This window comes from Dermacentor variabilis, chromosome 8, assembly GCF_050947875.1.
Source record: "Dermacentor variabilis isolate Ectoservices chromosome 8, ASM5094787v1, whole genome shotgun sequence".
NCBI lineage: Eukaryota > Metazoa > Arthropoda > Arachnida > Ixodida > Ixodidae > Dermacentor > Dermacentor variabilis.
In genome coordinates this window covers 16,268,029-16,295,910 of record NC_134575.1, presented here as the reverse complement: position 1 = coordinate 16,295,910, position 27,882 = coordinate 16,268,029, and the positions used below count along the sequence as shown (strand labels likewise).

The 27,882-nt window shown below is 45.5% G+C and overlaps 2 protein-coding genes across 2 annotated transcripts in view; one reads left to right on the top strand and one right to left on the bottom strand.

The window, feature by feature from the left end:
* The first annotated feature begins 2,973 nt into the window (after positions 1 to 2,973).
* LOC142589704 (uncharacterized) lies at positions 2,974 to 9,092 on the top strand. Its single transcript, XM_075701253.1, has 2 exons — positions 2,974 to 4,340; positions 7,663 to 9,092. The coding sequence occupies exons 1-2, from the start codon at positions 3,215 to 3,217 to the stop codon at positions 7,839 to 7,841; spliced, it is 1,305 nt and encodes a 434-aa protein (XP_075557368.1). The 5' UTR covers positions 2,974 to 3,214; the 3' UTR covers positions 7,842 to 9,092.
* The window catches only part of GTPBP1 (GTP-binding protein 1), a 36,280-nt gene continuing 17,185 nt past the window's right edge, over positions 8,788 to 27,882 (bottom strand). The window contains exons 8-12 of the mRNA XM_075701248.1: positions 26,937 to 27,081; positions 23,671 to 23,853; positions 21,062 to 21,200; positions 18,933 to 19,256; positions 8,788 to 16,567 (exon numbers count right to left, since the gene is read on the bottom strand). Of these exons, the coding sequence (XP_075557363.1) occupies positions 16,449 to 16,567; positions 18,933 to 19,256; positions 21,062 to 21,200; positions 23,671 to 23,853; positions 26,937 to 27,081 (910 nt within the window). The 3' untranslated portion in view covers positions 8,788 to 16,448. The remainder of the gene's footprint in view (positions 16,568 to 18,932; positions 19,257 to 21,061; positions 21,201 to 23,670; positions 23,854 to 26,936; positions 27,082 to 27,882) is intronic.

Here is a 27,882-nt window from a genome sequence, read left to right as displayed (position 1 = left end):
TATTTCTTCACCCAAGGCGGATGGCCTCCTCAGTCCATGTAGTCATTGACCTTTGCTGCGTCCCTAATTTGCTATCGCAATCGACGCTTCGATCGAAAGGCGAAACATCTATTGTGATAGTAAATTAGTGGACAGTCATATGAAGTAAAAATAGTAGTTTTACCGGCCGTGTAAACTTGCAAACATACGCACACCAGCTAAACCAGCAACCATCGTGTCACGCGCGCACAAGCAAACGTAACACATATCTCACTCAACGACCGCACAAACTCGCTGTCAAAACGCTGGAGTGAGGAAACGCGGCAGCAGCAGCGAGCGAATTGACCTTCGTGCTGTCGTTCTCATCAACGCGAACCAAGTCACGTAAACACCGCGCACAGCGAACTCTGTTACCCGTTGCGTTCGTTTCAGTATAAAACGTACAGGCCGGTCGCGCGGCCGCCCAGCCCGCCCGGAGAACGGTCCCCTCGGAGTAGAACGGTCCTCCCCTCTCCTCCTCCCTACCCTCCCCCTGAGGCCGCGCGCGCGACGGAAGGCGGCGCGCTTCCTCCCCGCTTTCCGCCGTTGCGTGCGCGAGATTTAGCCGCTATCACCGGCTCACCGTCGCTAGCTTTCACTTGCATGCAGTTACAGCAAACGGAGGCGAAATGCGAAAACACTCCTGCACTTAGATTTAGGTGCACGTTAAAAGAATCCCGGAGGTGGTCGAAATTTCCGGAGTCCTCCACTACGGCGTGCCTCATAATCAGAAAGTGGTTTTGGCACGTAAAACCCAATAATTTAACTTTTAACACAACAAACGGCGCGAGGCGACGATCTTGTCGGACTTTATGCGGAACCTCACGGTGACGCCCAGTAGCCAAAACACTGACTATCTAAAATGGACAGGGATATCGACGAGTATTCCAAGCAACTTGGCCAAACAGAATGACATCAACTATTTGACAGGCTCGACGGACAGCTAGGAAATAAAAACGCCTGGCAGCTTCTCAGGCACTTATTAGATCCATGAGCAGGCCAAAAGCGCATCGCGCAACAAAATGCGTCGACTCGTTTTTAAATATCCGGGCTACGACCAGGAAATAATACAAAAATTGAAATCGATACCTAAACGCATACAAATACTCATCACAAGTACTTGAGTACTCCAGACATACTAACACGGAACTAGACCAAGACATCACCGAGGCGTAAGTATGTGTCGTTTTAAATAACATTCGTACAACGGCCGCCTCAGAAGAGAATCAAATTTCCAACAAAATACTCCGTAACCTAGATGACAAATCCATTAGAGCCATTACTGAACTCCGGAACAAACAAACACATGGGCGCCTGAGGCACTACCACTATGTTGGAAACATGCTAGGGTAATTTTTATTCCTAAGCCGGGTAAGACACTAAACCTGGAAAACCTTCCACCTATTCCCTTTACCTCTCGCCTGGGGAAGCTGATGGAGCACGTAATTTTAAGGTATAATGCTGCAAATTCAACATATCTTAAATCCGGGACCCACAATGGCTACCAGGACCATTTTGGGCCTGGATGCGTATGGCCCGTGCTGTGATTGCTTTCCTATGCGACAGAAATGCAGGTGCTGGGCTGTGATAGTGCTGACATTGCATTCGTCCACACCATGAAGAGGGCGCTTGAAGCTGGCGTCTCAACAGTGCGCTCGCGTGTGTAGAAGGAGCACGTAAGCACGCGCCAGCAAAGTGGCTCCAAAGCGTGCACTCCGTGTCGAGGGCACCCAGGCCAGAAAGAATCGTCGCACGGAACAGGAGCGTCTTCGCTATATACGCAGCGAAACGTGGTGCAGACCGCTGCTACCACGATGCGATGTGCCATGTGAGGCAATGATAATGTTCAACCCTCTCAAGAGATTATGAACACTGACGCGCAACGTCTCAAGCTAATACATCTTCCTGTGTGTCCAGTGGACTACGCGGACAAGCAGCAATGGTGCGCCATGGTAATGGTAACATCGACTCACCACTCTCGTGTTAGGCAAAACGTTGAAAAGCTTTAGCCGTCAACATCACCGCTAATTATCGTCAATCAAAGCAAACAGCATACAAAGCTTCGCTTACATTGGTTCCAACAGTGCGCGGAATCAACAGACAGACAGACAGACAGACAGACAGACAGACAGACAGACAACGAACGTTATTTAATCCTGAGGAGCTACCAGGATCTCCTAACGGGAGGCCATTGTAGCCGCTGGCCGCGCCCACGTAAAGGACAGAACGCCGTGACGCTCCGCTCTTTCCTTACCTTGCAAGCTTCTATTCATTCTTTAAAGCATTGGGAAATCGCTCGTACACACCAGCGCCAAGCAATTACAATGAGAAATATTTACATAGCTAACCATATGCGCCGACAACGGAAGGGGGGGGGGGGGGAGTGGAGGCTCCGGGTACCCAGCCCCCTCCGGAGTTTGCCGGGGGGCGCTGAGCCCCCCCCCCCCCCCGCTAGCGTGTCATTGCCAGAGTTTTGTCGCACATCATTTTAGGTTTATTTTGACTTGTCTCGACCTTTTCACTTAAAATTTTACTGTGGCTGATAGCTTACTGCATCATGGTTGGCGCGGACATGCACGGATTTTATTTCATGCTTTGCTTTATTTCTGCAAATCCTGACAATAGAACAAGCGTATTAGAAGTACCAGCGGCTGCTGCCTCCTCCGTATTTTCTCACTTTAACATTGCTTCTTCAAGTGCAATAAATAAATAAATATAAGGCGCCGAAAGCTGCTCGCCCCCCCGGCAAAATGAAAACTTTCCGCCTATGCCCTGAGGCATTAACCGTCGCATTATATATATATATATATATATATATATATATATATATATATAATTATAAAGGATATTATATTGTATAGATCTGAGGACGCCAAGCAACCGCTAGGGGTGCGCATGTTCCTTGAAACCGAAACTAACTTTCGCCTTACGGAGCTTGGTTTTACGGTGAACGCGATCGGTCGATAAACTATCCGACACGAGCCACAGTCATCATACACCGTAGCCCGACAATCGTGAACTCTCAACTGAATGTGACAGCGGGATAAATTCGCGATCGCCGAGGCGCCAAGTATAGAAGTTTGCCAAAGGCGTTGACATACTAGTACATCGCCGTTGTCAGTTCATGTGTGCGTTGGCGCGTTCTTCCGAAGCGTCGGAAAGCGCCGCGTCGCCACCGCGGCCAGGCGAATGAGCGATGAGCGAGACACCCGCGACAACACCAACCACAAGCAGTGCACCAACAAAGCCATCCGGCAATGACACCGCCGCCGGCACGCCGAAGAAACAGCGGGCCCAAAACTTCTGCTACGCGCCGCGCTGTCGCACAGGTCAGAAAGGCGCGCCGCGGTTCTCGATGTTCACCGCGCCCAAGGACCCAAAGGTGAGGAAGATCTGGCAGTACAACCTGCGCCGGCTCGACAAGCCGCTCACCCAGTTCTCGTCGGTCTGCGAGCGGCACTTCGACCCTCGTTTCATCGTGCGCGACTACGTGCACATCATAAACGGCGCCGAGGTGCGAATACCTCGAGGCAAGCCGAGGCTCGCCGAAGGCGCCATTCCTACGCTGCTTCCCGACCTGCCCGGGTACCTCTCGAAGAAGCTGCCCAAGCAGAGGCCGACCAAAGGCAGGCAACTGTCGGAGCCCGTGGTCAAGACCATCCTACAGGCGACGCCGTCACCGCCTCCGAAGAAAAAGAAGCAGCTTCAACAAGATCCCGGCGACAACGAGTCCGGCGATCAACAAGCCGACGACTCCGTGTGTCAGGACAGCAGACCCGACAGTCCGTGCTCCAAAGACGCGGACACTACCGCCAGTGGCGCCGCTAATCAAACGCCTAAGGGGGCTCGGCCAACCCCCGAACTTAAGGTGGTTCGACCAGCCCGCGAACCTCCACTGACGATAGAACGCCTCAGGAAGGAAAACATCGAGCTTCCTTCGGTGGCGTGGTGCCTCCTCGGAACTCGAGACCCGTACAGAGTGGTGTTTGCGACGACCGACGTGAAAAAGGTTGCGCCGGATTCGCTCACGGTGACGCACCCGAAGCTGGTCAGCTTCTCGACGAGCACCGACGGTCCGGAAATCGTGGCCGAGGCGTACTTCCAGGGCACCCTATGCTGCAAGTCGATCGTCACGACGCTGGACGCGGCCAAGGTGATCCTGCAGGACGCGAATGCGACACACATGTGCAAGGGGGCGATGACCCCGAGCGAGTTCGAGGATTGCTGCCGCAGCATCACCGTGCAGCTGCTGCTGAAGATCGGCAAGAACGACGAGGGCACCGTGTTCAGCCTGGAGTGCACGAGAAACGTTGAGACGGAAGGTAACAGCGCTTCGCTTCGCCTCACGAGTCGATGGGTGGGAGTGCGTAAATGTGCTGTGCGTGCGAGTGGTTATGTGCGTGCATTTGGGGCGTGGTAGTGCGTTTGGTTTTCCTCTTCTATCCTCCCCCCCCCCCCCCTTTGGTTCTTAGGTGCATAAACTGCGAAATCAAACACAAGAAACTAAAAAAAGTCTTGGAGCATGTACACACGAAATGCTGCTTGGATGGAGGTGCACTCTCAGTACACATTCTTTACTGTTATAGATTTTGACTGTGTTTGCTTAACGTTACTAGATGCAGCAAGAAAAACTTGCTAGTTGTTACGCATTCTTGTTGAAAATTCAGCTCAACTTAAATATGAAGAATGCACTGAAGTGTCCCTTTCTTCATCTTCACTTATAAGCTGTGCTACAGTTTCAACAGGAAAAATAACTGGTCAGTGGATACACGTCCTGTCACTGTTGTCACCTCGATTATATTTGCTGAGTGGACTAACAGGTTGAGTCACGAAAAAATTCAGTGCGTCCTCCATGATCACCCACAGTTATTCAGACAGGCATCAATTTCGGTGAAGCATTGGCTACCTTGATGGTTACCATCGGGTGAAGAAGGTAATGGATTTTAAGAGGGGCAAGTTCAAAACGGTGACAGAGGCATCTCATGAAGGACTCGCAATCAAAAATCCTGTTACAACGTTGCTGCTTTCCCACTTGGCTTTGGTCATTGCTAGAAGCTTGCAGGCCGAAGCTCTTCAGGAGGCCTTGTCTCCATCTGTGCTGGCCGTTTTAGATGAAAGCATAATTTATAAACCCTTACACATTATTTGATTGTCTTTTTTCCATGCCACAGAGATGTGGTCAATGCCATTAAGAGTCTAGGGCTTTATGTTACTTAATGCCATTATATCTAAAGGAGGACAAAGCGGTCACCCCTGTTCTGCATCTACTCCTGTTTGTCTTGTCTTTCTGGCGCTGTGACTGTAGTCTTAACCGGACAGCTGTCAACACAGTTATTACTCTGAGTAGCCTCAGTTGCTTAAGAGCTTAACAGATAATTACATTATAATGCCACCCATTCAGAAAGCGCACAAAGTGCAGCATAGCTTCTGACACGAAAAAATGAGATGATTCACGTCACTGAAACCTGATGTGGCGATCTCGTACCAGACATGACTGACGCTTGCACACGGAGCTGTGCTGCTGAAAGTAATTCAGAACTCAACTGGACGTTGAGGGAGAGCAAGTTGCCCTGGATTTCCAAGAAAAGCACCAAATTGGAGAGTCCACTTTGGCAGTCCACCTGGCCACTGTATAGACCTCAACAACTGAACCGGACTGACTGGCGTGCTGATGTTTGTGAAATCCCATGACCGGCTACCTTGGTGACGTGAACAGTCACCTTTTCCACATCCGAAGACACTCTTAACTTGGCTCGCATTTGAGAAGGTCACATAAAAGGTGTTGTAATTATTTGTGGTGCTCTTAAGGAATTGAGGCTCCTTACTATAATCATAGAGTCAACAGAAAAAAAAGCAGGTCCCGCAATTATCATGTCAGTGCTCTTTCGTCACAGTTACAATAGCTGCAGTGAATGCAGTAAATTTGTTTGTCAATTGTAGTGTTATCCAAAACAGTTATTTAGCAGGGGAAAGTTCCAGAAATGGCACTAAAGAACATTGTCAACCTATAAACTATTGTAGATCACTGAAATGCGTTGTGTCATCTATAGCTATTAACACTGAGAGTGAGTGTACATTTTACAGCCAAATAGCTTAGGCAAATGCAGTATGGCCACAAGTGGCATTGAGTTTTAATGTCTTTCGGTACGTCCGTGTTTGAGTGATTAAATGTCATTTCTTTGCACCCGTGTGACATGGATATCAGTTCGTGATAATGAGCATTTGTGGAGCATTTTAGTTTTTTATTTGTGCAGCCTATTTCATTTACCGTTTTATTATGTGTACAAATGGACATTTTTGTATCACTTACCAAAGAAACATTCCATAAAGAAGGAGTTAACCTGAACTGTGAATTGGTTAAGACTCGCCAACATTATGATTTGAAAAGTACTGCAGTTAAACCCACCTACTCCTCCAAAGAAAAATACTGTAAATTTTGTATTTATATAAAATCTTAACTGCTTATTACAAAAAGAAAACATACATTGTGACGTACCCATGCTGCAAACAGGCCCCATTGCAGATATGTCCAAGTAATCATGAGAGTCCGAAAGAATTGCCTTCATTATGAAAGCGAACTACATTCGCTTTCTTCTAAAAATCAAGTTTTAAGAAATACTAGGTGGAACTCTGGTGCTGCAATTACTCAGCTACCATAGGAATGATGGCCATTAGCAGATGGATTTGGCTTGTGTTGCTTCTGGCTTTAAACATTCTTGTATGCTTTAAGACAGTTTACACATATTGGGGCATATTTTTGACCCATAGCAATAATTGCCATCTATTTAGCATGCCTTTTCTTTTTTTCTTTAATTCTGTGCGCCCTGTACTTTTAGGCCATGAAAGGCATGCATGTTAGCAGCATGATGTAGCATTCTTTACAGAAAAGTAGCGAGTGCAAATTTTTCAAGAAAGAAATGACAAGCAACGCAGACATTCACTGCTTGGGACGAACATGCAACCCACAGGGTGTAAACTGTAAGGTTGAATTTTTTTTTTTTACACAGTGTTAACACTTTAACCCCAAATTATATATGCAGAAACCTATGAAATTTCCCTATTTTTTACATAGTCGTAACTTTTTCTGTCATTCTGGTTCTGAAAACATATTACTGGATTGGTTTCTTGCCACAATCAACCACACACACAGACATAAAAAAAGAAAAAAAGCTGCTTTTGAGGGCAGCTTTCCCTCAATGATAACTGTAAGTCATCTTTGGCAGTGGTAGTAGCAGTGCAACTCATCATTGGCGATATTGGTATAATCTCCCATAAGAAGTACAGATTGTGATTGAGGGTTAAAAGGTTAAATTGCCAGCAATTATAACTTTATGAGCACAGCAGGTTAATTAGTCTCTGTGCACATGTGTAATCGTTGCGAAGTGTTTCACTTTCAATGCTGGAAATGACCAATTTGCAAGGTCGCAAAGCCATTTGAAGCGAGACGGATGAAGTTTAGGCAAGCCCTTGTACTACTACTCACTTTTACATTGGCCGAAGTGTGCTTGCAGCTGCCGTAGACAATATGATGGAAGAGGTCCCTCTAGCAAATATGTAGGAAAATAGTATGATCGCAAGTGTGCGCACTTCGTGGGCAAAACTCGTGAAACATTCAAATGTCTCCCCGGTTGCACTTCCTCGCAGGAACAGTGTGCGTGCCCTGCAAGGTGCTACGAAAAAATCTGCAAAGCAGGAAGTCCAGAGTGCTAAAAAAACTGATGAAGGAGTGCCTTGACGACGGAGAGCCAGACAGCCCCGAGCAGACGATGCAGGAGAGTGCCGTCTGCTCTCCTGCTCCAGAGGAGCTGAGAAACGGCTCCTAACGAGCACTTCAACTCTCACCCCGCATAGGATTCCATACGAGTGGTCACTAGAGGGTTCCTAGTGTCTGCTGGAGCTGCCACTATGGTGGTTCGTTTTAAGGACTCTGTACAGTCTGGCTTGTAATAGTTGGCTTTTGGCCATCCCTGTGGCATCGCTCACTACTAAAGTAGCGCTACAAACGAACTAAATGCGTGAAATTTTCTGATGATGGACCCACGATGGTCGTTTGCTCTGCTGCTAGGGCTACAATTTCGAATCTGTTATTTTGTGAAGAATACCTTACGCGGCATTGATTAGTTCAATGTAAACTTTGGAGTGTGATTGTTGATCCGTTTTCCAAGCTCCTCGCAGAACAAGTTCTCTGAAGGCTAAGAAACACCACTGATGCTCAAGCTAGATTTATGAAACAGACCAGATTTCCAATTCACTTCACAGATGAGTGTGATTTGGCTCAGTACTGCCAAAACATGCTGCACATAGGCATGGTAGAAGCTAGGTGCTTGAGGCACGAGCTGCTGCAGTTCAGCCAGTCGTGCATATCTAGCTTTAGTACCATCAATGCATTAGATTGCCATTTATTAAAGCACATAAATTTTTGTGACAAACTGAACTGCTTCTGAATTATCAGTGCACTTGTCTTTAGAGAACGATGTTATCAGCTACACCAGAAAACTAGGAAAATTATACATTGGTAACAGAAGCCAGAAACGTATCTTTAAGCCAGGTCCACAGACGAGCCAAGCAAAACCTGCCTTCTGCTTGGCATTCACACATTGGTTGAGCTACTGTGTCACCAGGATACCCTCCCGTAACATTTGCATGAACTCTGTGCTTGCTATTGTTAGCCCACCTGGGCTCTCATCGACACCATCTTACAAAAGCCATCATTGTCTTGTTTTTTTTTCTTGTTTTTTTTTTTTACAAACACAGTCAATGCAATACAGGTAATGTTTGGAAATGTTTATTCCTTCTTCATTTGTATAAACAAACACTATGTGAAAGGAGCACAAATTATTTCAGATGGCCACTGCAGTCAACACTATGGTACACCGGTTAAAACGAAATTTCTCTGGCACGATTAACACAAATGTTTTACCATAAAAGCAACACAATGTACACTTCTGTTAGATTATAATTTAAATGTAAGCCATATGAGAGTGCCTTGTAAATATGTGCCCAATCAAGGCTTTCCAAAGCAGATGACATCATGTGGGTAGTTGTTTTTTCCATTAATTGTACACCTCGGCGAACTTGCTTGCAAAAAACGAACTCTATTGTACAAGCAATTCCGTCTTTGACTGTGCATTATCCATTGATTTGACCACGAGACACCAACTGTCTCGGTGGACAGGGACGATCCGATGGCACTGCAGGAGCCACTGGAGTGTTTTAGCAAATTACCACTCTCTTGTTCTAGTAATGCCGGAGACGTAGAAGGCAGCACCGCTGGTCACACTCTCTGCAGCCGTCTTCAATTGTAATTCATCATAAGTATTGACATATTGCACAACTCTTCTCAAGAAAACAAACAAAAATTTCGACACGTGTCGGAGCCAACACAGATATATTAAAGAAGTGCCGACACATTTTAGTCAAGCCCACTTAGTTTCTTTTTGTAGTTATAAGAAGGTACAAAGCCTCTTCACTCTCCAAAATTAATACTCGCAAAGCATATCAGAGCACCCTAAATAATTGGTTATGTCCCTTTTAATCATGGTTCAGCCAGTTTTGGTAATCGAGAAGTGGACGCATCGAGACGCCATCGGCTTGCTCCGTTCCAGCGCTCACTGCTGCTACCGTATGCAAGCACGACTGGACGAAATGCACACAACACTCTCGTTTAATTTCTGTTATGGGCAACTTTTTTTTGTACTTGGCCATTATTGCTACACAAAATTGAAAAATTTTTGCTTCGCGTCACGTCACGAGAACGTCAGTGGCACCAGGTCTGGCAGCAAGAGACTTGACTTCAGTATCAAATTTAAGTATCTTACGTTTTCCAACACGGCTCATACTTGCCAAGCGGCGCACTTTCAAGAAGTGTGCGGTATGGCTTGTACAACTTGAAAAATGTGTGTCAGTAGTAACTTCTTTAATTTGCTATTCCTGTGCATGTTTCCATCGTCACGACTTGTACGGTAATGGCATTGCATGTCTCGGGACTAAAATGCTGCGTTGGCAAGGAAATGCGTGAAGCCTTGACAGTGCCATCACTTTTTAATCTCATCTCGGGTGTTGTTGCTGAAAGACAATTCAAAATGGGAGAGTTGAAAATCACAATTACGCGTGACAACAGCGCTGCATCATGCATGAGCGATGCTGCATTTCGTTGTTGTTGTAATGAGGCTTGAACCTGTAGTTTTACATTCTTTAGTGGTTAACGCCAGTTCCAAACAGCCAAAAATTTTGCTATTTTCATTGACCGTAAATGACTGGAACAAGCCTCTAATGAGATTCACGCCTCTGTAAAAAAAGGATCAGTAATTTCGCAAGAGTGTCCATGTCGCCCATTTCCATATACTCCCAGCAAATTTCCAATGCCTTGTACCCGGTAGTTGTCAACGGTACACGCAACAAATGTCGGCCAACAATATGTAATGGCTAAATATAACACCGAGGGAAAAAAAGAAAAAAACCTGAACGCATCGGCTTAACTGTGTAGGCACTGGTGCCGAGACTTTTTTCTGTCAATACTGATGAGGCTTCACTCTTTTTTTGACTTTCTTTCTTTTTGCACTAGCGTCAATTAGACAACTACTTTTTTTCGTAAGTCAATTGGTTTTCAAGATAACATTACTCTTCCATTGTTTCAGGTCACAATAGAAAAAAAATAAAGGATAAAATGTTCCCTAGGTAAAGTATTTCCAAGCCTAAAGAGTAGAAGCGGGTGAATATCTGAAGTTTCAAATATGAACTGAATATCCCTCACCGACCATTTGTATTCAGAAAGGTACTATTTCTGAATATTTTGCAATAAACGACTGCTGATGTTTTCTTTCTCTTCTCCGTCTGCTAATGACAGTTTTGTTATCGGTTTTGAGGCACAAGCTTGCATGACAACATAAGAGTTCTGCAAGTAGCAAGTAATCTGGTGTTTCTGTCAGGCTGGTCATGCAGCATTTCAATCTTGTACATGACGATTACCGATGTTTTCCTTGCAGCAGGCACTTTTACATGTGTTTATGGCAAGGAAGTCCATCAGCAGCTTTCTTTCTTTTTTCTATAACTTGTGATCACTTTTTGGCAACAATCTATTTAGCATTTTCATAAATCTCGCACTTCATACAGCAGCCATTCATTCTTGCAAGGCCTGTTTGTAACCAAGCTCTAAAGATGTCGTTCAGTCTTTTAATGACAATTAGTGGTCTTTTGTTTAAGCCATATTCTTTATCCCTGATAGTTGGCAGTCTTTTTTTGGACCAGTCAGATGTGGTACTTAGTTCTACAGAAATAAACGTTCCTTTTGTAAATAGGTTTATGCATTTGCGTTCGACTATTCAACATTCGATTCGATACTTGCTATTCATATTAAAGAAATTTTATTCACCCACCTCTAATAAAGAGTAAAAAACGAAATGTTTGAAGCACTTTTCTTTTTTCACGAGTTATATTGCCACATTTTCTGCCACTATGGAAGACATTGCTAGATCCCGACTGGCAGCTTACCACTATCATTGAAAAGAAAGGTGCACAATCAACTCTACCGGTGCTAATATATGGGGTAGAAACTTGGAGGTTGACAAAGAAGCTCAAGAGCAAGTTACGGACCGCACAAAGGGCAATGGAACGAAGAATGTTAGGCGTAACGTTAAGAGATAAGAGAGCAGTGTAGATCGGAGAGCAAATGGGGATAACCAATATTCTAGCTGACATGAAGAGAACAAAAAATGGAGCTGGGCAGGCCAGTAGACCATTAGAGTTACAAAATGGGTGCCAAGAGTAGGGAAGTGCAGTCAAGGACAGCAGAAAACTAGGTGGGGTGATGAAATTCGCAGGTGTAATTGTAATCGGTTGGCGCAGGACATGGGGTAATTGGAAAGTGCAGGGAGAGGCCTTCGTCCTGCAGTGGGCATAAAGCAGACTGATGATGATAATTTTCTGCCACATGCAATAGGCTGTAATACAGCTAATAATGGTCAGATAGAAAAGCTGCCTTCTAACATTTCATTTGCTTACTCTAAGCTTACTAATCATGCCTTAGAGATAATATGTTATGTAGGTTTTTTTTACATCGTAGCCTCAAACAACGGAAGTGAAATGTTAATTATCTTAAGAACTGACCTATACATATCTTACCTACATCTTTCACATCAGCCAACAAAAATGTATGTTTCATTAATTACCGATAAATAACTAACACTAAAAGGAACAGGAAACATCACAATACATTTATGCCATCTTGAAATCAAAGCCACTGTAAACTGCGGAAATAATGCTATCAAGAGGGTTCAGTGGTTCCAGTAGCAGGTACAAGGTGGACAATTGTCTCTGCACAGACATCTTGAAATGTAAGAGACCCTGTAATAAAGAACACTCCAAGAAGGGGAGGGGGGGGGGTGCAAACAACGGCAATAGCGAAAGTTTTTTAATCTTGCCAACTGCAGACATTCGCTCTTTTAGAATACAGTGCAGTCCACTTTCGTTGGGTAACCGATTAACTAGGCCCGAGCACAAACACCCTAAAAACCTGCATCACATGACGAGCTGGTGGGGGAACACGAACGCACTGTTACCGCCCATAGTGTCTTCTTTTGCCAAGTCTGCTTTCGCCATTAGAGTGGCACTGTCCGTATTGTAGAAGCCCAGCTTATCGATACAGCTCAACTTCATTTTATTTTAACAGAGTAGAAATTCACATCTGTCAGTGGAACCTGTGTCACGGACATTTTGTGGCCGACTGTACACGTGCATGGAAAGACAACTCGTAGACAGGAAGATGTAGAAATTTCACGGGACATCCATAATATCTGTCAACATGCAATGCCTGCACCTTTAGCGCCGCAAGCAACTATGGAGTTGAAATTGTGATAACTTTTCTATGCAGCAGCAAGAAACGGGGCAAGACTATTGCTTGCTCCCCACCCACCTCCTAATCCTCGTAGCTAACTTGTAAAAAGAAAAATTGATTTGAACTAAAATATTGTACAACCCAAAAATCTTGACAACCGTAATTTCTGTCCTAAATGAGCCGGTTAAATAAGCTTTCATTTTCTCTGCAGCTGCACGATTATAGTTTCACAGCAGCGGTTTTCTATACAGCAATGTGGAATATAGCGCTTTCATCTTGGCCCTATTGGTTCCTCGCCAATGCTTTGCGATAAAATACAGAAAAGGAAAACTGTCATTTTGCCACACAGAAAGCTTTGTTGTGTTTCTAATGCACTGCATTCTAATACATGTGCGTCATGACTGCAGCCCTTCAAAGCAGATGATGAATTCTATTGTAGAGAGTCAGCAAGAACTGCAATCTTTCAGCAGTTCCGAGGATGGAACTGACAATTCTCACTTTGTCTGCGATGTCAGTTGTCGTTAAAATAGATGAGAAAAAAAAAAAAGACAAGTTGTGTAGCACAAGAAAGCTGGAAGTAAAATGACACCACGAGGTCTCGTACACAACAAAAGTGTTCAAGAACAGATGAAACGTAAACTATGCAAGCACCAAACCAAGCTAGACAGCAACAATACTAGTTTGTATTTTATCTGTGCTTAACCCTTCAATTCCCAATTCTGAGCTATTGTCAAGGGAGGTTGTAGCAATATTGCCAATAGCAAGTCATGGTCAGCGATCAGCATTACTTTCAATTTTCAGCGCTAGAGGGCAGTGGAAGGTCAGAAAGAACATGAAATCAAGAATCAATATATCTGCAAAATCAGAACGACATAGAAAAAATTACGACTACATAAAAAATGTGGGAAATTCAGTATTTTTTTCCAGAAATAATTTGGGAGTTAAAGGGTTAAAAATCATATTCTACTTGAACAGATGTAGCAAATAAGCTTTCCTTCATTATCATCTGTCACGATATTCCAACTCACAAATCCATACCAACTCATCCAAATGTCAACCTTGCCGACACAGATACGACTTTTTAGTATAATGCAAATTATGCCTGTAACGATTCCAATAAAGCATTCTCTTTTTTGTAACCGTTACATTGTCCAAAGCAAAAAGTACAGACCATCAACAGACCTCCAATTATACCTTCGAAAGACACCACCCAGCAGTACAAGTACTTTGTCATAATTATAGGCTCAAGGAATTAACTCGCAATGAATCACTCCCAACTTCTCTATGCCTCCAATATGCCTTTTTCACAGCTACAGATCATTTTAAACAGTTGACTGATTTTTCGGACATGCCCGCTAATTCAGATGCCTTTGCAGCACTGCCGCATATAGCCGATATATGTGGGCATCCTCACTGTCAAATTTTTCAGACTTTTTATCATGACTGCAGGTCTGAAATGGCATTAATTGAAACCGCCGCCATTTTGATTATCTCGCAGCCTCGAACCAGCGCTCTCCAGCGCCAATCTGCTGGCAGTAGTCATTTTGTGCCGTTTTTAGGCCTAGGTGCTTCGACATTCTGTGATCAAGGTTCCTGCTGTTCAGTGCCATGTTCAAAGGATTTGCCGATGTTGGCAGTGATGCTGACATCTTCGCAGATGTCGTTGAAGCGTGGAGAAGGCCTAAAACGGTGCATAATGCCGGCTCCTGAAAGTCAGCTTCGTCGCAGTACAGCGGTGTCATGCGATCAAGCATACGCAATGTATTGCAGTGAAGCATGTAAACGTACCAAGAGTGTAAGGGGGCCACTGTCACTGGACATAAAATGTGTTCCTTAACTATACACACGCACCACCACTGTCTCCTGTCGCAGTAAGAGCACCAAGACGCCTAGTATGTGTATTGGCAGGCCTTTAAAGCTATTTCGGGGGTGGCTGTGGCGATTTGGGCTCTGAAAGGGCAGTTAAAGACATGCTTCTTTTTTTTTGACTGCCTGGTTTCTGGGACGTTCTTGCGGTCTCTATGGAGTCCAAAAAATGTGACGTTGGTTGCATATACTATTAGGTTCTCGTACTGAAATGAATACCTATGCTGATACCACAAAGTCTGTAGAATCCTTGTTTATGCCCTGTGACTGTGGCAGTGCCATCATCAACGTGGAGGAATTGTCACATGGACAACCTTGAAGCCTTGTCATAAAAAAATTCAATGGAGTAATCGTAGGACGCAGCCGCTTCTTGTCACAGTCATGCTGGGTTTGTCGCCTGCTTGTCTGTCACACCGCTCAGAAGATGTAACGCACAATTAACCATGCGAACACTTTGGAGCCAGTATTGCTGTTGCAATGACAACAATGTTCTTGGGTATCGAGGACGAGAGAAATAAAGTCCTTAAATGTGGCGAGCAGAAAAGAGAGTGGCATGGGCTCGAAGAAGTGGCCAGCAGTACTTAAACCTACGATGGACGAAGCAACTTATTGTGCACTGTACTCGGGATTCAACCCCATGTTTGCATTTGGCAATTGAGAGCACGAAGACAACGAAGTCACAGGAGGGTACCTTGTAAAGCCCGACTGCCTAAAGTTTCTTTTAAGTTGTTTTTTTTTCGTCCTTTTCCTCTTTCCTCCACATTTGTCATCATTGAGTTTATATGGGTAAACTCTTCAGAGCATCCAAAGATAATTGAATATTATCCTGTGCAACACTAGCCGATTCCCTCTGAGAATCCGACTCATTGCAGCCTTCATTTATTCGCGTTAGTCAACGTCACAAAAGTTGGCAGAATGTTATAAACCCAATTTGAGCCAAGCGTCGGTTAAATACTGAAACTTGCAGCGTACGCCACGCGAATCTTAATTTGAATAATGTGCAAGTAGAGGACATTGGTGGCAGTAAAGCGCACCGTGCTTCAATAGTAACCGCCGAAGCAGAACCAGCAAGAAGAAGTACACAAACGTCAGAAGTTGCATCATGGCCAAACAAACTAGTCATTACAGCAACAACGCAAGCTTAACGAGCCTAAAGTTGTCGAAAAAGAAGAAAAGGAACGGTCAAAGTCAATGGGCATTACACAAGGGCAAAACAAAAAGGTCACATTGTGTGAGAAATGAAATTCCATAAAAACAAAAAAAGCACAATGGCTGTACTGTCCATGACAAGAGAGAAAATGAGGAGCTAAGTGACAAAGCTAACAAGCTCATGAGCAAAATTTTCAAGCCGAATTCGCTCTTGCAAGTTAGTTCAGGGTAAGGTTGTTCTGAACACATATGGGTAAAACTTTTGCTTAGCAAGCGAGTCCTTTTGACATACAAGGAATGGGAACAGGTGCTTGGCAAGAGAGTCCTATTAGACACACGGGCACAGACAATGAAGCGATGGGAAAAAGACATAAAAAAATAAAATAAAGAACACCGGGGGTATAAAGACAGCACCAAGGATCCACCAATGAGATGCCCAAGTTGGACACGAGGAGTCGGGGTTAAGAGTGGCAGAGAATGTGGGCGTGCACGCTGGCTTTAAGTACGCACTACAAGGATCCCTGTCGGGTGATGTAACGTAATATCTGGGTCTTAAAAACACGCTCTACAAAACACAAGGTGCCTAGATGATTGGGGCCATTCGGGGACCTCGGTAACGGCCGCGGTTGCGTTTGCTGGCTTTCTGCGGTTCGTTCTCGGCCCTGGGCACTGCTGTCGATAAGCTCCCGGATGAAGTGGTATCTGCATCAATGAAGAGGATAAAGGAAATAGAGAACAGCAGTTAGGATAGCATTGGTTTTAATGTGTCATATTTTTACAGTTATTGTACCGTCATGCAAGTGCCGTGTGACCCTCCGGTCTCACCAGCTGCACACTTCATCGCAGACAACCATTCAAGAAGGTGAAAACACTGTCAAGTCAAAAACTGCTGTGCAGAAAACCTATCACCATTTCCTTTACACGGCTGACAGTAGTACAGGTGCAAGGAGGCAGCTAGACTCTCACACCACCCATTCCCGCGACGTCTGTCTTCCCTGCATGACTTGTGCATTGCCTGGCATTTGGCTTCCCCGCATCAACACACACATGACAGACTGAGCCACGCAGAATATGATTGGTCTGCCCCTAAGCTAGCGCCACCTGACAGCATGGATAGCTTGGGCACAAGAGGAACATGCTTCCTGCTTTCTGTTTTTGGGAGACACTGGTGTTTACAGTGTGATTGTGCACTTGTCAGTGCACCAGCACTGTCTTGCAGAGTGCTTGTCTTGTCCCTGTTCGGCTTTGGAGAGCAGCACCAGTATTGGCAAACAAGATTGCTTATAACCTAAAAGAACAGGGGTAGCAGGTACAGTCTAAACGTAGTTATATTTTGTTTTTTTAAAGTCTGGCAAGGGTAAACACCTGCATGGCAGGTCAAATAGGCATAGTTCCTCAGTGTGGTTCATCAGAAACTATTCCATATACCACAATTCAGTTTGGTGAAAAGGCCTCGGCAATCAGTTTAGCGGCCCGCTGATACATTTTACGTATCATAATTCTACATGCAATAACAAGTTCTCATAGTTAAACAAAACATGTTTTTGTGTAATAATAAAGCTAAAACAGCTTTTTACGTGCTGTTTTAGTAGAAAATTAATCATTGTGACAGACGGAACGGTGCTTGCCTGGCTTTCAGAGAACGACGCCAATCCGAAGTCACAATATACCGGCATTCCCATGCATACCACAGTGCAGCAGCGCCAGATTTCCCTCTAGGTAATATACAGTAGAATCTCGGTGATACGAACCCGGCTGATACAAATTTCGATGTGATACGAATTCGTGAAATTCCTCCGCCGAAATGCATTGTGTACAATGAGCCAAAATTCGGACGTTCCAAACACTTTTCCGCATCGGGCCGGGTGATACCAACTTCGGTGCCGCGACCATCGAGCCGCCACCGGCGCAGCATGCACAAGTGCCGGTTTGGGATTCCGCGGCAGCAGGGAGGCTGACGAGGCAAGCGAAGCTTTCTCTCTCTCTAGTTTTTGAGGGCGGCCTCTTCGCCTTTTTCTTTTTACTTTGTTGTTGCCCGAGGCTAGTGCCGCTGCTTATTGGTCCATTCACCCTGCGAACCAGCCAACCCAACCGGTAGGGCGCGATTTGTCGTTTCCACGTTTCTCGCGGCCCTGCGTGCCCGCTACGCCGGTCTTTCCGCTACAGCCAGCGCGCAGATCGTCACACTAGCAGCAGCTCCCGCTTCTTTGTTCCCTCGTGCGCGACGGCTATGGAAGTGCAGCGTGTTGTTTACGTGTGTCGTATTACGAGCATTGATCATGTCAGCACGAAAGGTACTGCAATCAGTACGATGTCGTGAAAGTGGACAGCGCTGTACTTAAAGGACAAATTGGATATTTTAAAGAAGGTGGACAAAGAGCCCAAGAAAAGGCGCATTCACATGGCCAAAGAATTAGGCCTGCCACTTTCTATGCTGTCTACGATCGTCAGTCAGCGCGACCAAATTATGCAGAATGCGCAGAACTTAGGCAAAAATTCCAAGAAAGCGATGACTGCTCACCATGTAAAGTTAGAAGTTCTCCTAACATGGTGTACAGAGGTCACCACGGCCGGCGTCAACACTGATGGAAAAGTTCTGCGTGAGAAGGCTGCGGACATCGCACTCACGCTTGGAATTGAAAATTTTCTAATATTTTTCTAATAATACTAATATTTTCGCCTCCCCTTGAGATTCGTATCACCAATATTGTACTGTAGCGAGAAACTCTATGGGGACGACGCACCGCCGTGACTGCGCGACGAAAAGTGGAAACACTACATGTTAATTGATACATATGCAAAGAGCTGGTACGGTTTATGTGGATACAAAACGCATTATGTTCAATGGCTGCTGAGTCGGGGATTTGACTTTACTACTGTTAAAATGAAACTACTGTTTAAGCAGGTGCAGTTTAATGAGGTTTTACTGTATTGCAGTAAAGGGCAATAACAGACATAACAAAGTAACACTTATAACGAAGTAATTTCAGCTCCCTCTTCAACTTCATTATAATGAGGTTTAAGTGTGCTAAACAATGGTCCCGAACACCTTTGCCAAAGTACGCACCCGCTGTTTGGTATTCAACTGGCAAGACGTCGCCGTTGTTCTCAGAGGTGGACGGTGTGCTGTTGTTCCTGGCCTGCTGCTGTGGTTTGCTGACCACCTTGGCGACCCCATGGTAGTGCCCGCCACCGGGCACAGGTGGGAAGAGGCGCAGCACGTTCCCCACGGCCTTGGTGCGTCCCTCGCGGAACACCAGGCGCATGCCCGGACGCAGGTACTCGGGGTTTTTGATGAAGCGGAATCGCACCAGCGCCTTGTCACCCGTGCGCAGGCAGTCGGTTGACATGGTCAGGATGGAGGCCGTCTGCCGGATGCTGCCGCAATGAACTGAAAGGAAATCGGCGGTTGACAAATATGGTAGTTATACCATATTCATTTTTACCATATTCATTTATTTATATTATTCATTTATACCATATTCATTTATACCATAGTTCATTTGTTCATTGTATCAAGGTTCCTCTGTCAGTATAGCTGGGTATTCTTGCACTGCGATGGAGCTGAAGTGCTGCTATGATTGCCTGCAGTCAAACATGCGAGTTCACGCTCAGGGGCGAAATGCCATAGCTACTAAAGAAACAATAACTTCACTGGCTGACTGACTACTTGCTTTGACAAGCCAGGACAATACAGTAGAACCTTGTTCATGCATTTTGGAAAAAAAAAAAAAATGTGAGAAATAAATGTACGAACCGGGAAAACATACAATCCGAAGTAAATAAAAAAAAATTGACAGACTCAATTATTGTTGACATCTACGCAATGCGAAGCGTCATGCGGGTCGTTGCGGCACGAGTCGTCGACGCATGTCATCGGCACGTTTGGATTATCGCCTACTAAAAGCATGTAGTACGCTAGCAATGGCACTACACATCATGCGCTGTAAAACAGATAGGTTAAGATGCTTATCGCAATAGGTTTGGCGGCGATAGCTGTGAATGCGGTGTGCGATGAGCCGGAATAAGAAACTGTGCACACAGTTTTTTTCACGTGAGACAGGCAGCTATATGCTGTTGTCGATTGCATGCGCTTCACGCCTCTTCTTCTTCACAAGGGATTTAGCGGCCGGAAAACTTATACGATAGCAGTCTGCAGCAGGGAACAGAGGCGCATTTCAGTCATCGCCTATTAATAGTGTGCGTTATGCTTCCGACAGTACCACGCGCTGTGAAACAGATAGATGAAGATGCTTATCGCAATAGGATTGGCAGTGCTAGCTGTGAATGCCACGTGCGACGACCCCGGAGATGATTTGCTGGCACCGAATTGAAAAACTGTGTGCTCACCGACGTTTTCACATGAGAAGAGTGGGTGAGTATTACAGTGAAGCTGCCATGGCCGGGCAGCTATAGACTGTTCTCCACAGCATGCGCCTCGCACATTTTGTTGTTTACATGGGATCTAGCGGCCGGAAAAAGTATCATACGATCGCAGTATGGCAATGTACTGAACGTTGGTGCAGAAAAATCTTATTTTCTGGGAATGTATTCACAGGTAAAAAATGAGCGTAACTCTGTTGGGTCTTTTTTTGTGTTCTCGATTGCAAACATTGGCGCCGGAAAAATGTACGTAACGGGAACGTATCAACGACGTTCTACTGTACTCGCTTTGACAGGCCAAGACAGTATTAAGGCTCTGAGGGACACCACAGCCAAGGGCTTCCGCTTCATTTTTTACCATCTAAGGTTCTTTGATGTGCAGCACACTTTACGTTTTTATTTCCCACCTCCATTAGAATGTGGCTGTAGGAACTTCAGAACTTAGCCTGTTACATCACGTGCAGCACTAGGAACACAAAAGCCAACAAGCACTGATGTAGTAGGTGGCAAGAAACCTATATGCGTTGAGCAGACCCCATGGCTCTGGACAACTCCTCCTCTTCCCTAAATATATCCCCACCCTATCGACGAACCCAATGAACCCCACCAAAGTGGTATCCCAACAAAAAATCTGTATGATCCCATGTCACTGTTTGACATGGAGGTATGCCCAATCTCCATGTCTAACAGTTGGGCCTACCCTCTCTTAACAGGGTAGGCCTACAGTCATTCTTTTTCAGCCAACTGACATTTGCTAAGTCATCACTCATGTGCTTCCGCACTGTGATGGGCACAAAAAGAAGCACTCCCCACCCATGGCCTGGTAGCGAGGGCTGATGGTGGTCGGGTGGTGCAGCACCAGGATCTCGCCCTCGAACTCCCAGCATGACTTGGGCTCCAGCTTGGGCGACACCAGCACCATGCCCTTGCGGATGTCCGAGCGCTTCACTTGCTGCAAGGGGGCACATAGTGAATGCACTTGTCAGTTAGGACTCTTTACTGTCTCGCAACATTGGGGCAAACTGAACAACATTTCACCGATACTATTAAGAAGACTGAATAGTTAACGGGTGTCAAAATTCAGCAAGGTAGTTAGCTCGAGGTCAAAGCACCTTGTTCGTCGCTTCTTGTGTGATCGGCGGCATCACAAACTTATCAATCTGCGAATACTTTGTTTACCACAAAACAACAGACACAAGAAAGACGACCAGGACAAGGCGCTACTCTCAACTGACATCATTTTATTGCATCACTCCTTTATAGACAGCTGAAACTAGAGGAACATGTGCAGTGAGTACCATGCGGTGGAGCCACCAACATCCGGGCACAAGAGCGCACTCTTGCAATAAAATGATGTGAGCTGAGAGTAGCGCCTTGTCCGGTCGTCTTTCTTGTGTCTGTTGTTTTGCGCTAAACAAAGTATTCATGGATTCACACCAACTAGCCCACCAACGCATTGTGCTGAATTATCAATCTGCGTCGAAGTTTATGGATACAAAGCCTCTCAAGTAATAGTAGTAGCCCTCAATTTCAAGCTCCCTACTTCCTCCGCTTAGGCTGGAAAGGTATTGCACAGAACAATATAAGTGACTGTCTATTTGACTAACAGAATGAGTGCCAGGGAAGGAGCAGTGCATTTGAGGGTGCCAGAGTGGGCTTCTTTGATTTTCCACTTCTGGCTACCTGCGGGCTGCCAGAACTAGCCAGGACTATTTTGGTCTGGCAGCTCTCAGGAAATTCTCTGGCTATCACACGACAAAAAAAGGCAATGAGCGCTCACTACTGCCTTTGCAGGCACTTGGCAAATCGCAACGCCAGTGCTTGAGGACTTTTGCATCGCTCAGCCAACCAGCTATGGTGACCTATGGTTTTCATTACATCTGGCATTATCTTCTCATTTTTTTGGATGGCGGGATACAGAAGTGGCAGACACTTGAAGTTTAATTTTTGCACCTTCTGAAGGTTGTTTCCATGAACAGCATCTGGTGCATTCATGCGCATTATCTAAAACGCTTCTGCATCATGTAGTGCGCAGGTTGTAGATGCTCATTCCAACAAGTTGCGGTGCTTCTTGGGTTTACCTTTCTCTGGTGATATCTATCTTTTTTACATCTCTCGTGCATATGCGGTGATATCTCCTTTTTCTGCAGTTAGCAAACCTGGTCGCAGTCGCAGCTAACCAGCGTGCTTCATCATACGTCTTGGGTGGCATCGAAACTGATAAGTTCTAACTAGGCTGTTGATGTTAATGAAACGCATTGGTTGAGTAATGGCCAGCCAGTCTATATAACTGCACATAAATTCGATTGCTGCTATTATGATCGATACTGTTTTTTGTGTAGTTTTTTGCTTGGTCACAGACTGCGTGCACTTCCACGTACCAGCTGCAGCCCCAACTCCTTCAGCACTACGCCGGAAGAGAGGCAGCATCAGCCAAAATAACTTTTCGAAGTAAAAGCCCAAGCAGGACGGCACGAAAATCTATTTGCGTACCCAATGTCCTGCTTTTCAGTGTCTTGACAATTGCCAAACGGTGACAGAACGTGAACTCGTCAACACTGGTGGGCGACATCGTCACTGCAAGCAGGTATCCTCGAGCCATCACTTTTGGGGGTACGATCACTTTCGTGAGGTTTCGTGTCCTGGCACCAGATGCGCCAGAAGTGATTTGTTGCACTGTGCAAAGAGTGAGCTTGGCCCAGCACACGTCCTGTGCCGAGTCGTGCGAAATCTTGTGATAGTATTCCCAAATGCAATCACTAGAGGATATCGCTTCAGCTCTTTGGCAAACGTAACTAAATAGTTCCAAGCGGGTAACGCAAAAATGTGCCGACTAAGCCAAGCATGCCAGCCACTGCCACAGCAGTAGTGTGTTTACGTTATCAGAGTTTTCTTTGATCCCACGGCCAGCTGTCCCGACACTCAATTTTGCGACCTTCAAGCAGCTTCGGGTTGTCTTGGGATGTCAGCCTATGTTACCAGATGTCGTTTTCCTATCATAGTGGGAAATAACTAGTTGCCATCCAGATGCCAGAACTCCAATGGTCAAAGAGGCCTAGTGTTAGAAGACGTAATGAGCACAGGAAATTTGCAGGCATAGGACAGGCTCGGCTGGTGCAAAGCAGAGGTAGTTGGAGACATGTGGGAGGGCTGATCCTCTAGAGTGTGTCACTGTGGGAGTGGCAGTAGAATGGCCTAGGCTTAACTTGGGTCATTACAGCACATAAACAACCAAGGGCTGGCAAAATAATAAAGGAAGCAAGCAAGCTCCTGCAGTGCATTGTTTCGGCACTCTTCGTACAGTGCATTTTTTATATCACCCGCCCTATTTGAAGACGTCATGGAACCATCATAAGTAAGCTTACAAAGAATTTCCGTTCCTTGTCAGCCAAAACAAAACAAAACAATAAGGTTGTTCTCACCTTCTTCAGTGCAAAGGAGGCTGTCTGACCACTGTGCACCTCCTTGACGGGCATCCGCTTCCGATGTATGGACTTGACCGCAACAGGCTGAAAGTGGCCCAGTGGGTCCGGTCCGAGCAGGAGCACCTCATTCAGCCGAATGACGCCCTTGAGCGTGGTGCCCGACACCACTGTGCCCACACCCTGCATGCAAAGCCAAAGCGCCCATCATACCCCATTAGCTTCTTTCAGAGTACTCTTGTGAAAATTTCACCTTGCACAATGCCAAAGCACCTATTGACATCCAATTCATTCCTTTAAGAACTCGAACAAAATGTGCACCTTGCACAATGCCAAAGCACCCATTTACACCCAATTCATTCCTTTCAGAGTACGCCTCTTAAAAAGAAGTGCACCCTTTGAGGCTTATCTCTTATCTTATCGTCAGCTGCGTTGCTAGCGTTTCCGTTCCCGAAAACTCGGCGCTCACCACTTTCCTGTCAAGAATGCTATGTCACGCTGTTGACGTGCATGTCGTTCATGGCCTGGAGGTACCGGGAGTGCAGTTTAATAGGGTCCCTGAAACGGTTCATACAAATTTTGTAGACGTGTAGAGTATAGCTACAGTAAATTGTTTGCACCACAATTTTTGTGAAGCCTTTCATATTGAGGAAGCTATGGACGATTACAAGTTACCCTCCTTCACAGTCATGCATCTTCTCAATTCATTCGCCGAGTAATCAGGGCTAAGCTCTGCCTTCACTAACTCGCTGTCACGATGGCACGTCGTGTCGTCTACTTCCGGTTGTCTCGGAGCAGGCGTGCGAAGCCTCTCCAACCTCTCCGTGAGCCACCTGGCAGTCGATCCCAAGCGAGAGCTATCGAAGCAGCTTGCGTTGCGAGCATTGTGTCACAGCGCCGAGCATGTCCACTATTTCAGCGACCACAGGCGAGCTGGGCGTTTTAACGGATGGGTGGAGGCGTAAACTAAAGCCCCTCCGTGCTACTATTGCTCTGATGAAGGAGCTTTAGCATAGATGTACTTGAGCGGCCTGATAGGTCTGCGCGGCCCAGCCACCTGGTGGCGCAGAGCTTAACCTGACAAACAAAGAGCTAATATTGCTCTACCCTGGCGTAAAACATTTTAAACATTTAGAAAAACAATGTGTTCACGATTACGCTCCTGCCAGAAGATTACACCAGCAGCAAAGCAGAATACACTTCGTTACTGCTATATTAGTTCTGCACTTGGTTGCGCTCTGTGCGACCGAGTGGCTGCACTGTTCAGACCGTTCAAGTTTGCGCAACCATTCATCCCATGAAATGCCCAAGCGCAGTTCACTTGCGCTTGTATTTACCCGACTACCGGTAATCCTCCGGCATAAATTTACGGCCGCAAATGCGCAAATCCTGGTGCCAATCGGAGACCGACAGTCTGATGCGCTGCAGCCACTCTGCTTATCTACTGACTAGCAGAGGGACACGATGTCGCAGCTTGACATACTGCCAGTCACTTTGCGTGCAGCCCTCAACATAACAAGGTCGAACCATGGTGCTAACAAAAAGCAAGATTGAGACCAACACTGACCATGAAGCTCCTGTCAACACAGAGCATGTTGTAACAGAAGCAGATGACCCTTGCTGTGTGCCGGAAGTCTTGAGTGTACTGACAGCATTCTCTTTATGTTACTTTCTTTTTTAGAGAAACAAATGAACTAACATTCCAACTATTATGAACCACATTTGTTTGCCATAAAATTGGAAAAATTATCGATGACACACCCTGGGCAGCCACTCGAATAGCTCACACTACTGGCGTCATATGGTCACCTCGCGTCACCTGGTCAGAGGCGGCTGACAACTCAGCCGAGCGACATGCTGCGATTGGTAGCTACGTACATTTTTAAAACCTTATAACAAATTACACGCTTTACACAGAGCACTTAGATGCATCAATTAATGATCAGAAGGACCTACCCTAGCGACAAAGCACATTTGCACAAAATCGTCAAAATCTTTTCAGGATCCCTTTAAAGAAAAGAATAGAACACAAGGCAGATGACGGTTATTGTTGTGGGACAAGATTAGCCCCAAAGGGCGCAATCTTTTTTTAAGAGTGTAGTCTGACAAAATGTACACCTTACGCAATGCCAAACCACCCATTCACACCGCATTCGCCCCTTTCAGAGTATTTTTACAAAATGTACACCCGATACCATGCTAAAGGAAAAGCAAACTATGTGATCTGAACGAACATTTGCCTTTGATATCACGTCAATGACGCTTTGCTTGAGTGGGCATATCTCACATATAAAACTTACACTAAAGTTATCCTGCGTCCACTTGCAGTGAAAGTATTCACTGGACCCTCTTTCCTGTTCTCTTAGTAAAGTGTAGTGTGCATAGGTAGCGTTTGAACTCTAAGATAGCAGTTAAGTAATTAATCAATCAGAAGGTTAAGATGATAAATCAATGATCAATCAATCAATAAAAAGCCTAGTCCAGAAAACGAGCTGTACTACAGGAACTGACCAAAAGCATTTTTCACTGCTCGTTAACGCTTTCAGGGTCACTTCGAGGGCTTGTAAACAAAGTGACCGCACACCTACGAGAGAGACATGCAGGAGAGCAGCTCACAATAACAGTTTGAATGACAAGAAACGAGACAGAAATCACTTCTGCCGACGTCCTTGACTCGAAAAAACACTTGCGAAAATGCCAATCATAAAATGCGCATGCAGAACTATGGGCAGACAACAGGGGCGGTATTCTGTAAGAATCCACCTAGTGGACTGTCCATTTCGGCCACTGCTGATTGGATAAAGCCGCTCGTTTCTTCCTCGTTCATACAGCTGCATCAAATCGGCAGCGGCCGAAATGGACAGTCCACTAGGTGAACCCCTACAGAATACACCCCCCAGTGAACTCAGCGAAGTGAGAATACTCCTAAAGTGCCGCGGTAGGAACCACCGGGGAGCAAAGTGAAAAATCAGTTTTAGTGAAAGCGAAGAGCTCGTAGCACATTAAGCACTTTTTATAATGGAGGAATGATTATAGAAGTCGCGGAAGGTTGAAGCACCTCCAGAGTGATGCTAGGGGGCGCCTCATTCTGGCAAGGTGCATTTTTTAAAATGTTCTGTCATCACCGCACATGAACAGCGATGATCGTCAAAGGGTTAATAATCACAAATGTGACATTTTAAATTTAATTAATTCACCCAACTTGACTAAGTAAGACGAGTTGTCCGAGCTGACAGGATTGTCGGTTGCGCAAAAGGCACACTCACGGGGACCGAGTAGGTGTCGTCCACTTGGAACTCTGCTGGCTCCGAGTCCAGGTTGGGCATGCGTGTGGAAAGCAGATTCAGGAACATCTTGAGCAGCAGCAGGTTCTCACCCGTCACGTTGGAAACTTGGAATATGGGGCACAGCCTGCACGCCGCAACGAGGAACCACAGTTAAAAAGCGCCGCGAGCCGACAGCTGTGCACTACAACTCTGAAGTAATCGTATTGAGCCTTCATTTTATCAGTCAATTAAGTGTTTTAGCACAGCCTCACCCACGATCCCACCTGCCAATGAGCAATGGCTAAGCAGAACGAGCTAGCTGCCACACCTGTCCGCCTGCCTGGCATCTTGCCAGTGCACTTTGCAGTACAATACAGTGAAGCCTCGAACATGGATGTAATGAATTACAGAATATGATGAAGTAAACCTAAAAATGTTTCTTGCTGATATCAGTGTGCAGCAAATGTACATTTATGAGTCTTCTCGAGTACGTCCGCTTGACGTAGCACCTAGTGCGCGCCTGAACTCCCTAAAAAACTATGGTATGGCAGGGTTCAACAGTACAGCAGCTTATGCTAAAACACTCTACTCAGCTACAAATATAATTGATGTGCTAAGGTTAAAGGTCCAGAGAAAAAGCAGGTGCAAGTACTGCATGTGAATAAGTGGCAACAAAGCAACAATCTGTGCCGACCTCCCAACATGCAACAAAAAAGAAATGTAAGAGCCACATATATATATAATGATGCATGCAAAAAGGCTGGTAAAGTTGAACTTGACAGCACACAAATGTCCTGGCCAACAAGAAAATCCTTTGAGATAAGACGTTCCTCTAGGGTGCAGCATTTCCTAAAGCTGTTGTTTGGGATTTTCTTTCTTTTTTTTTTGACACGGACACTAAGAAGTGACCTTTAACCCGACATGACATTTTCAACTTGTCATTCTT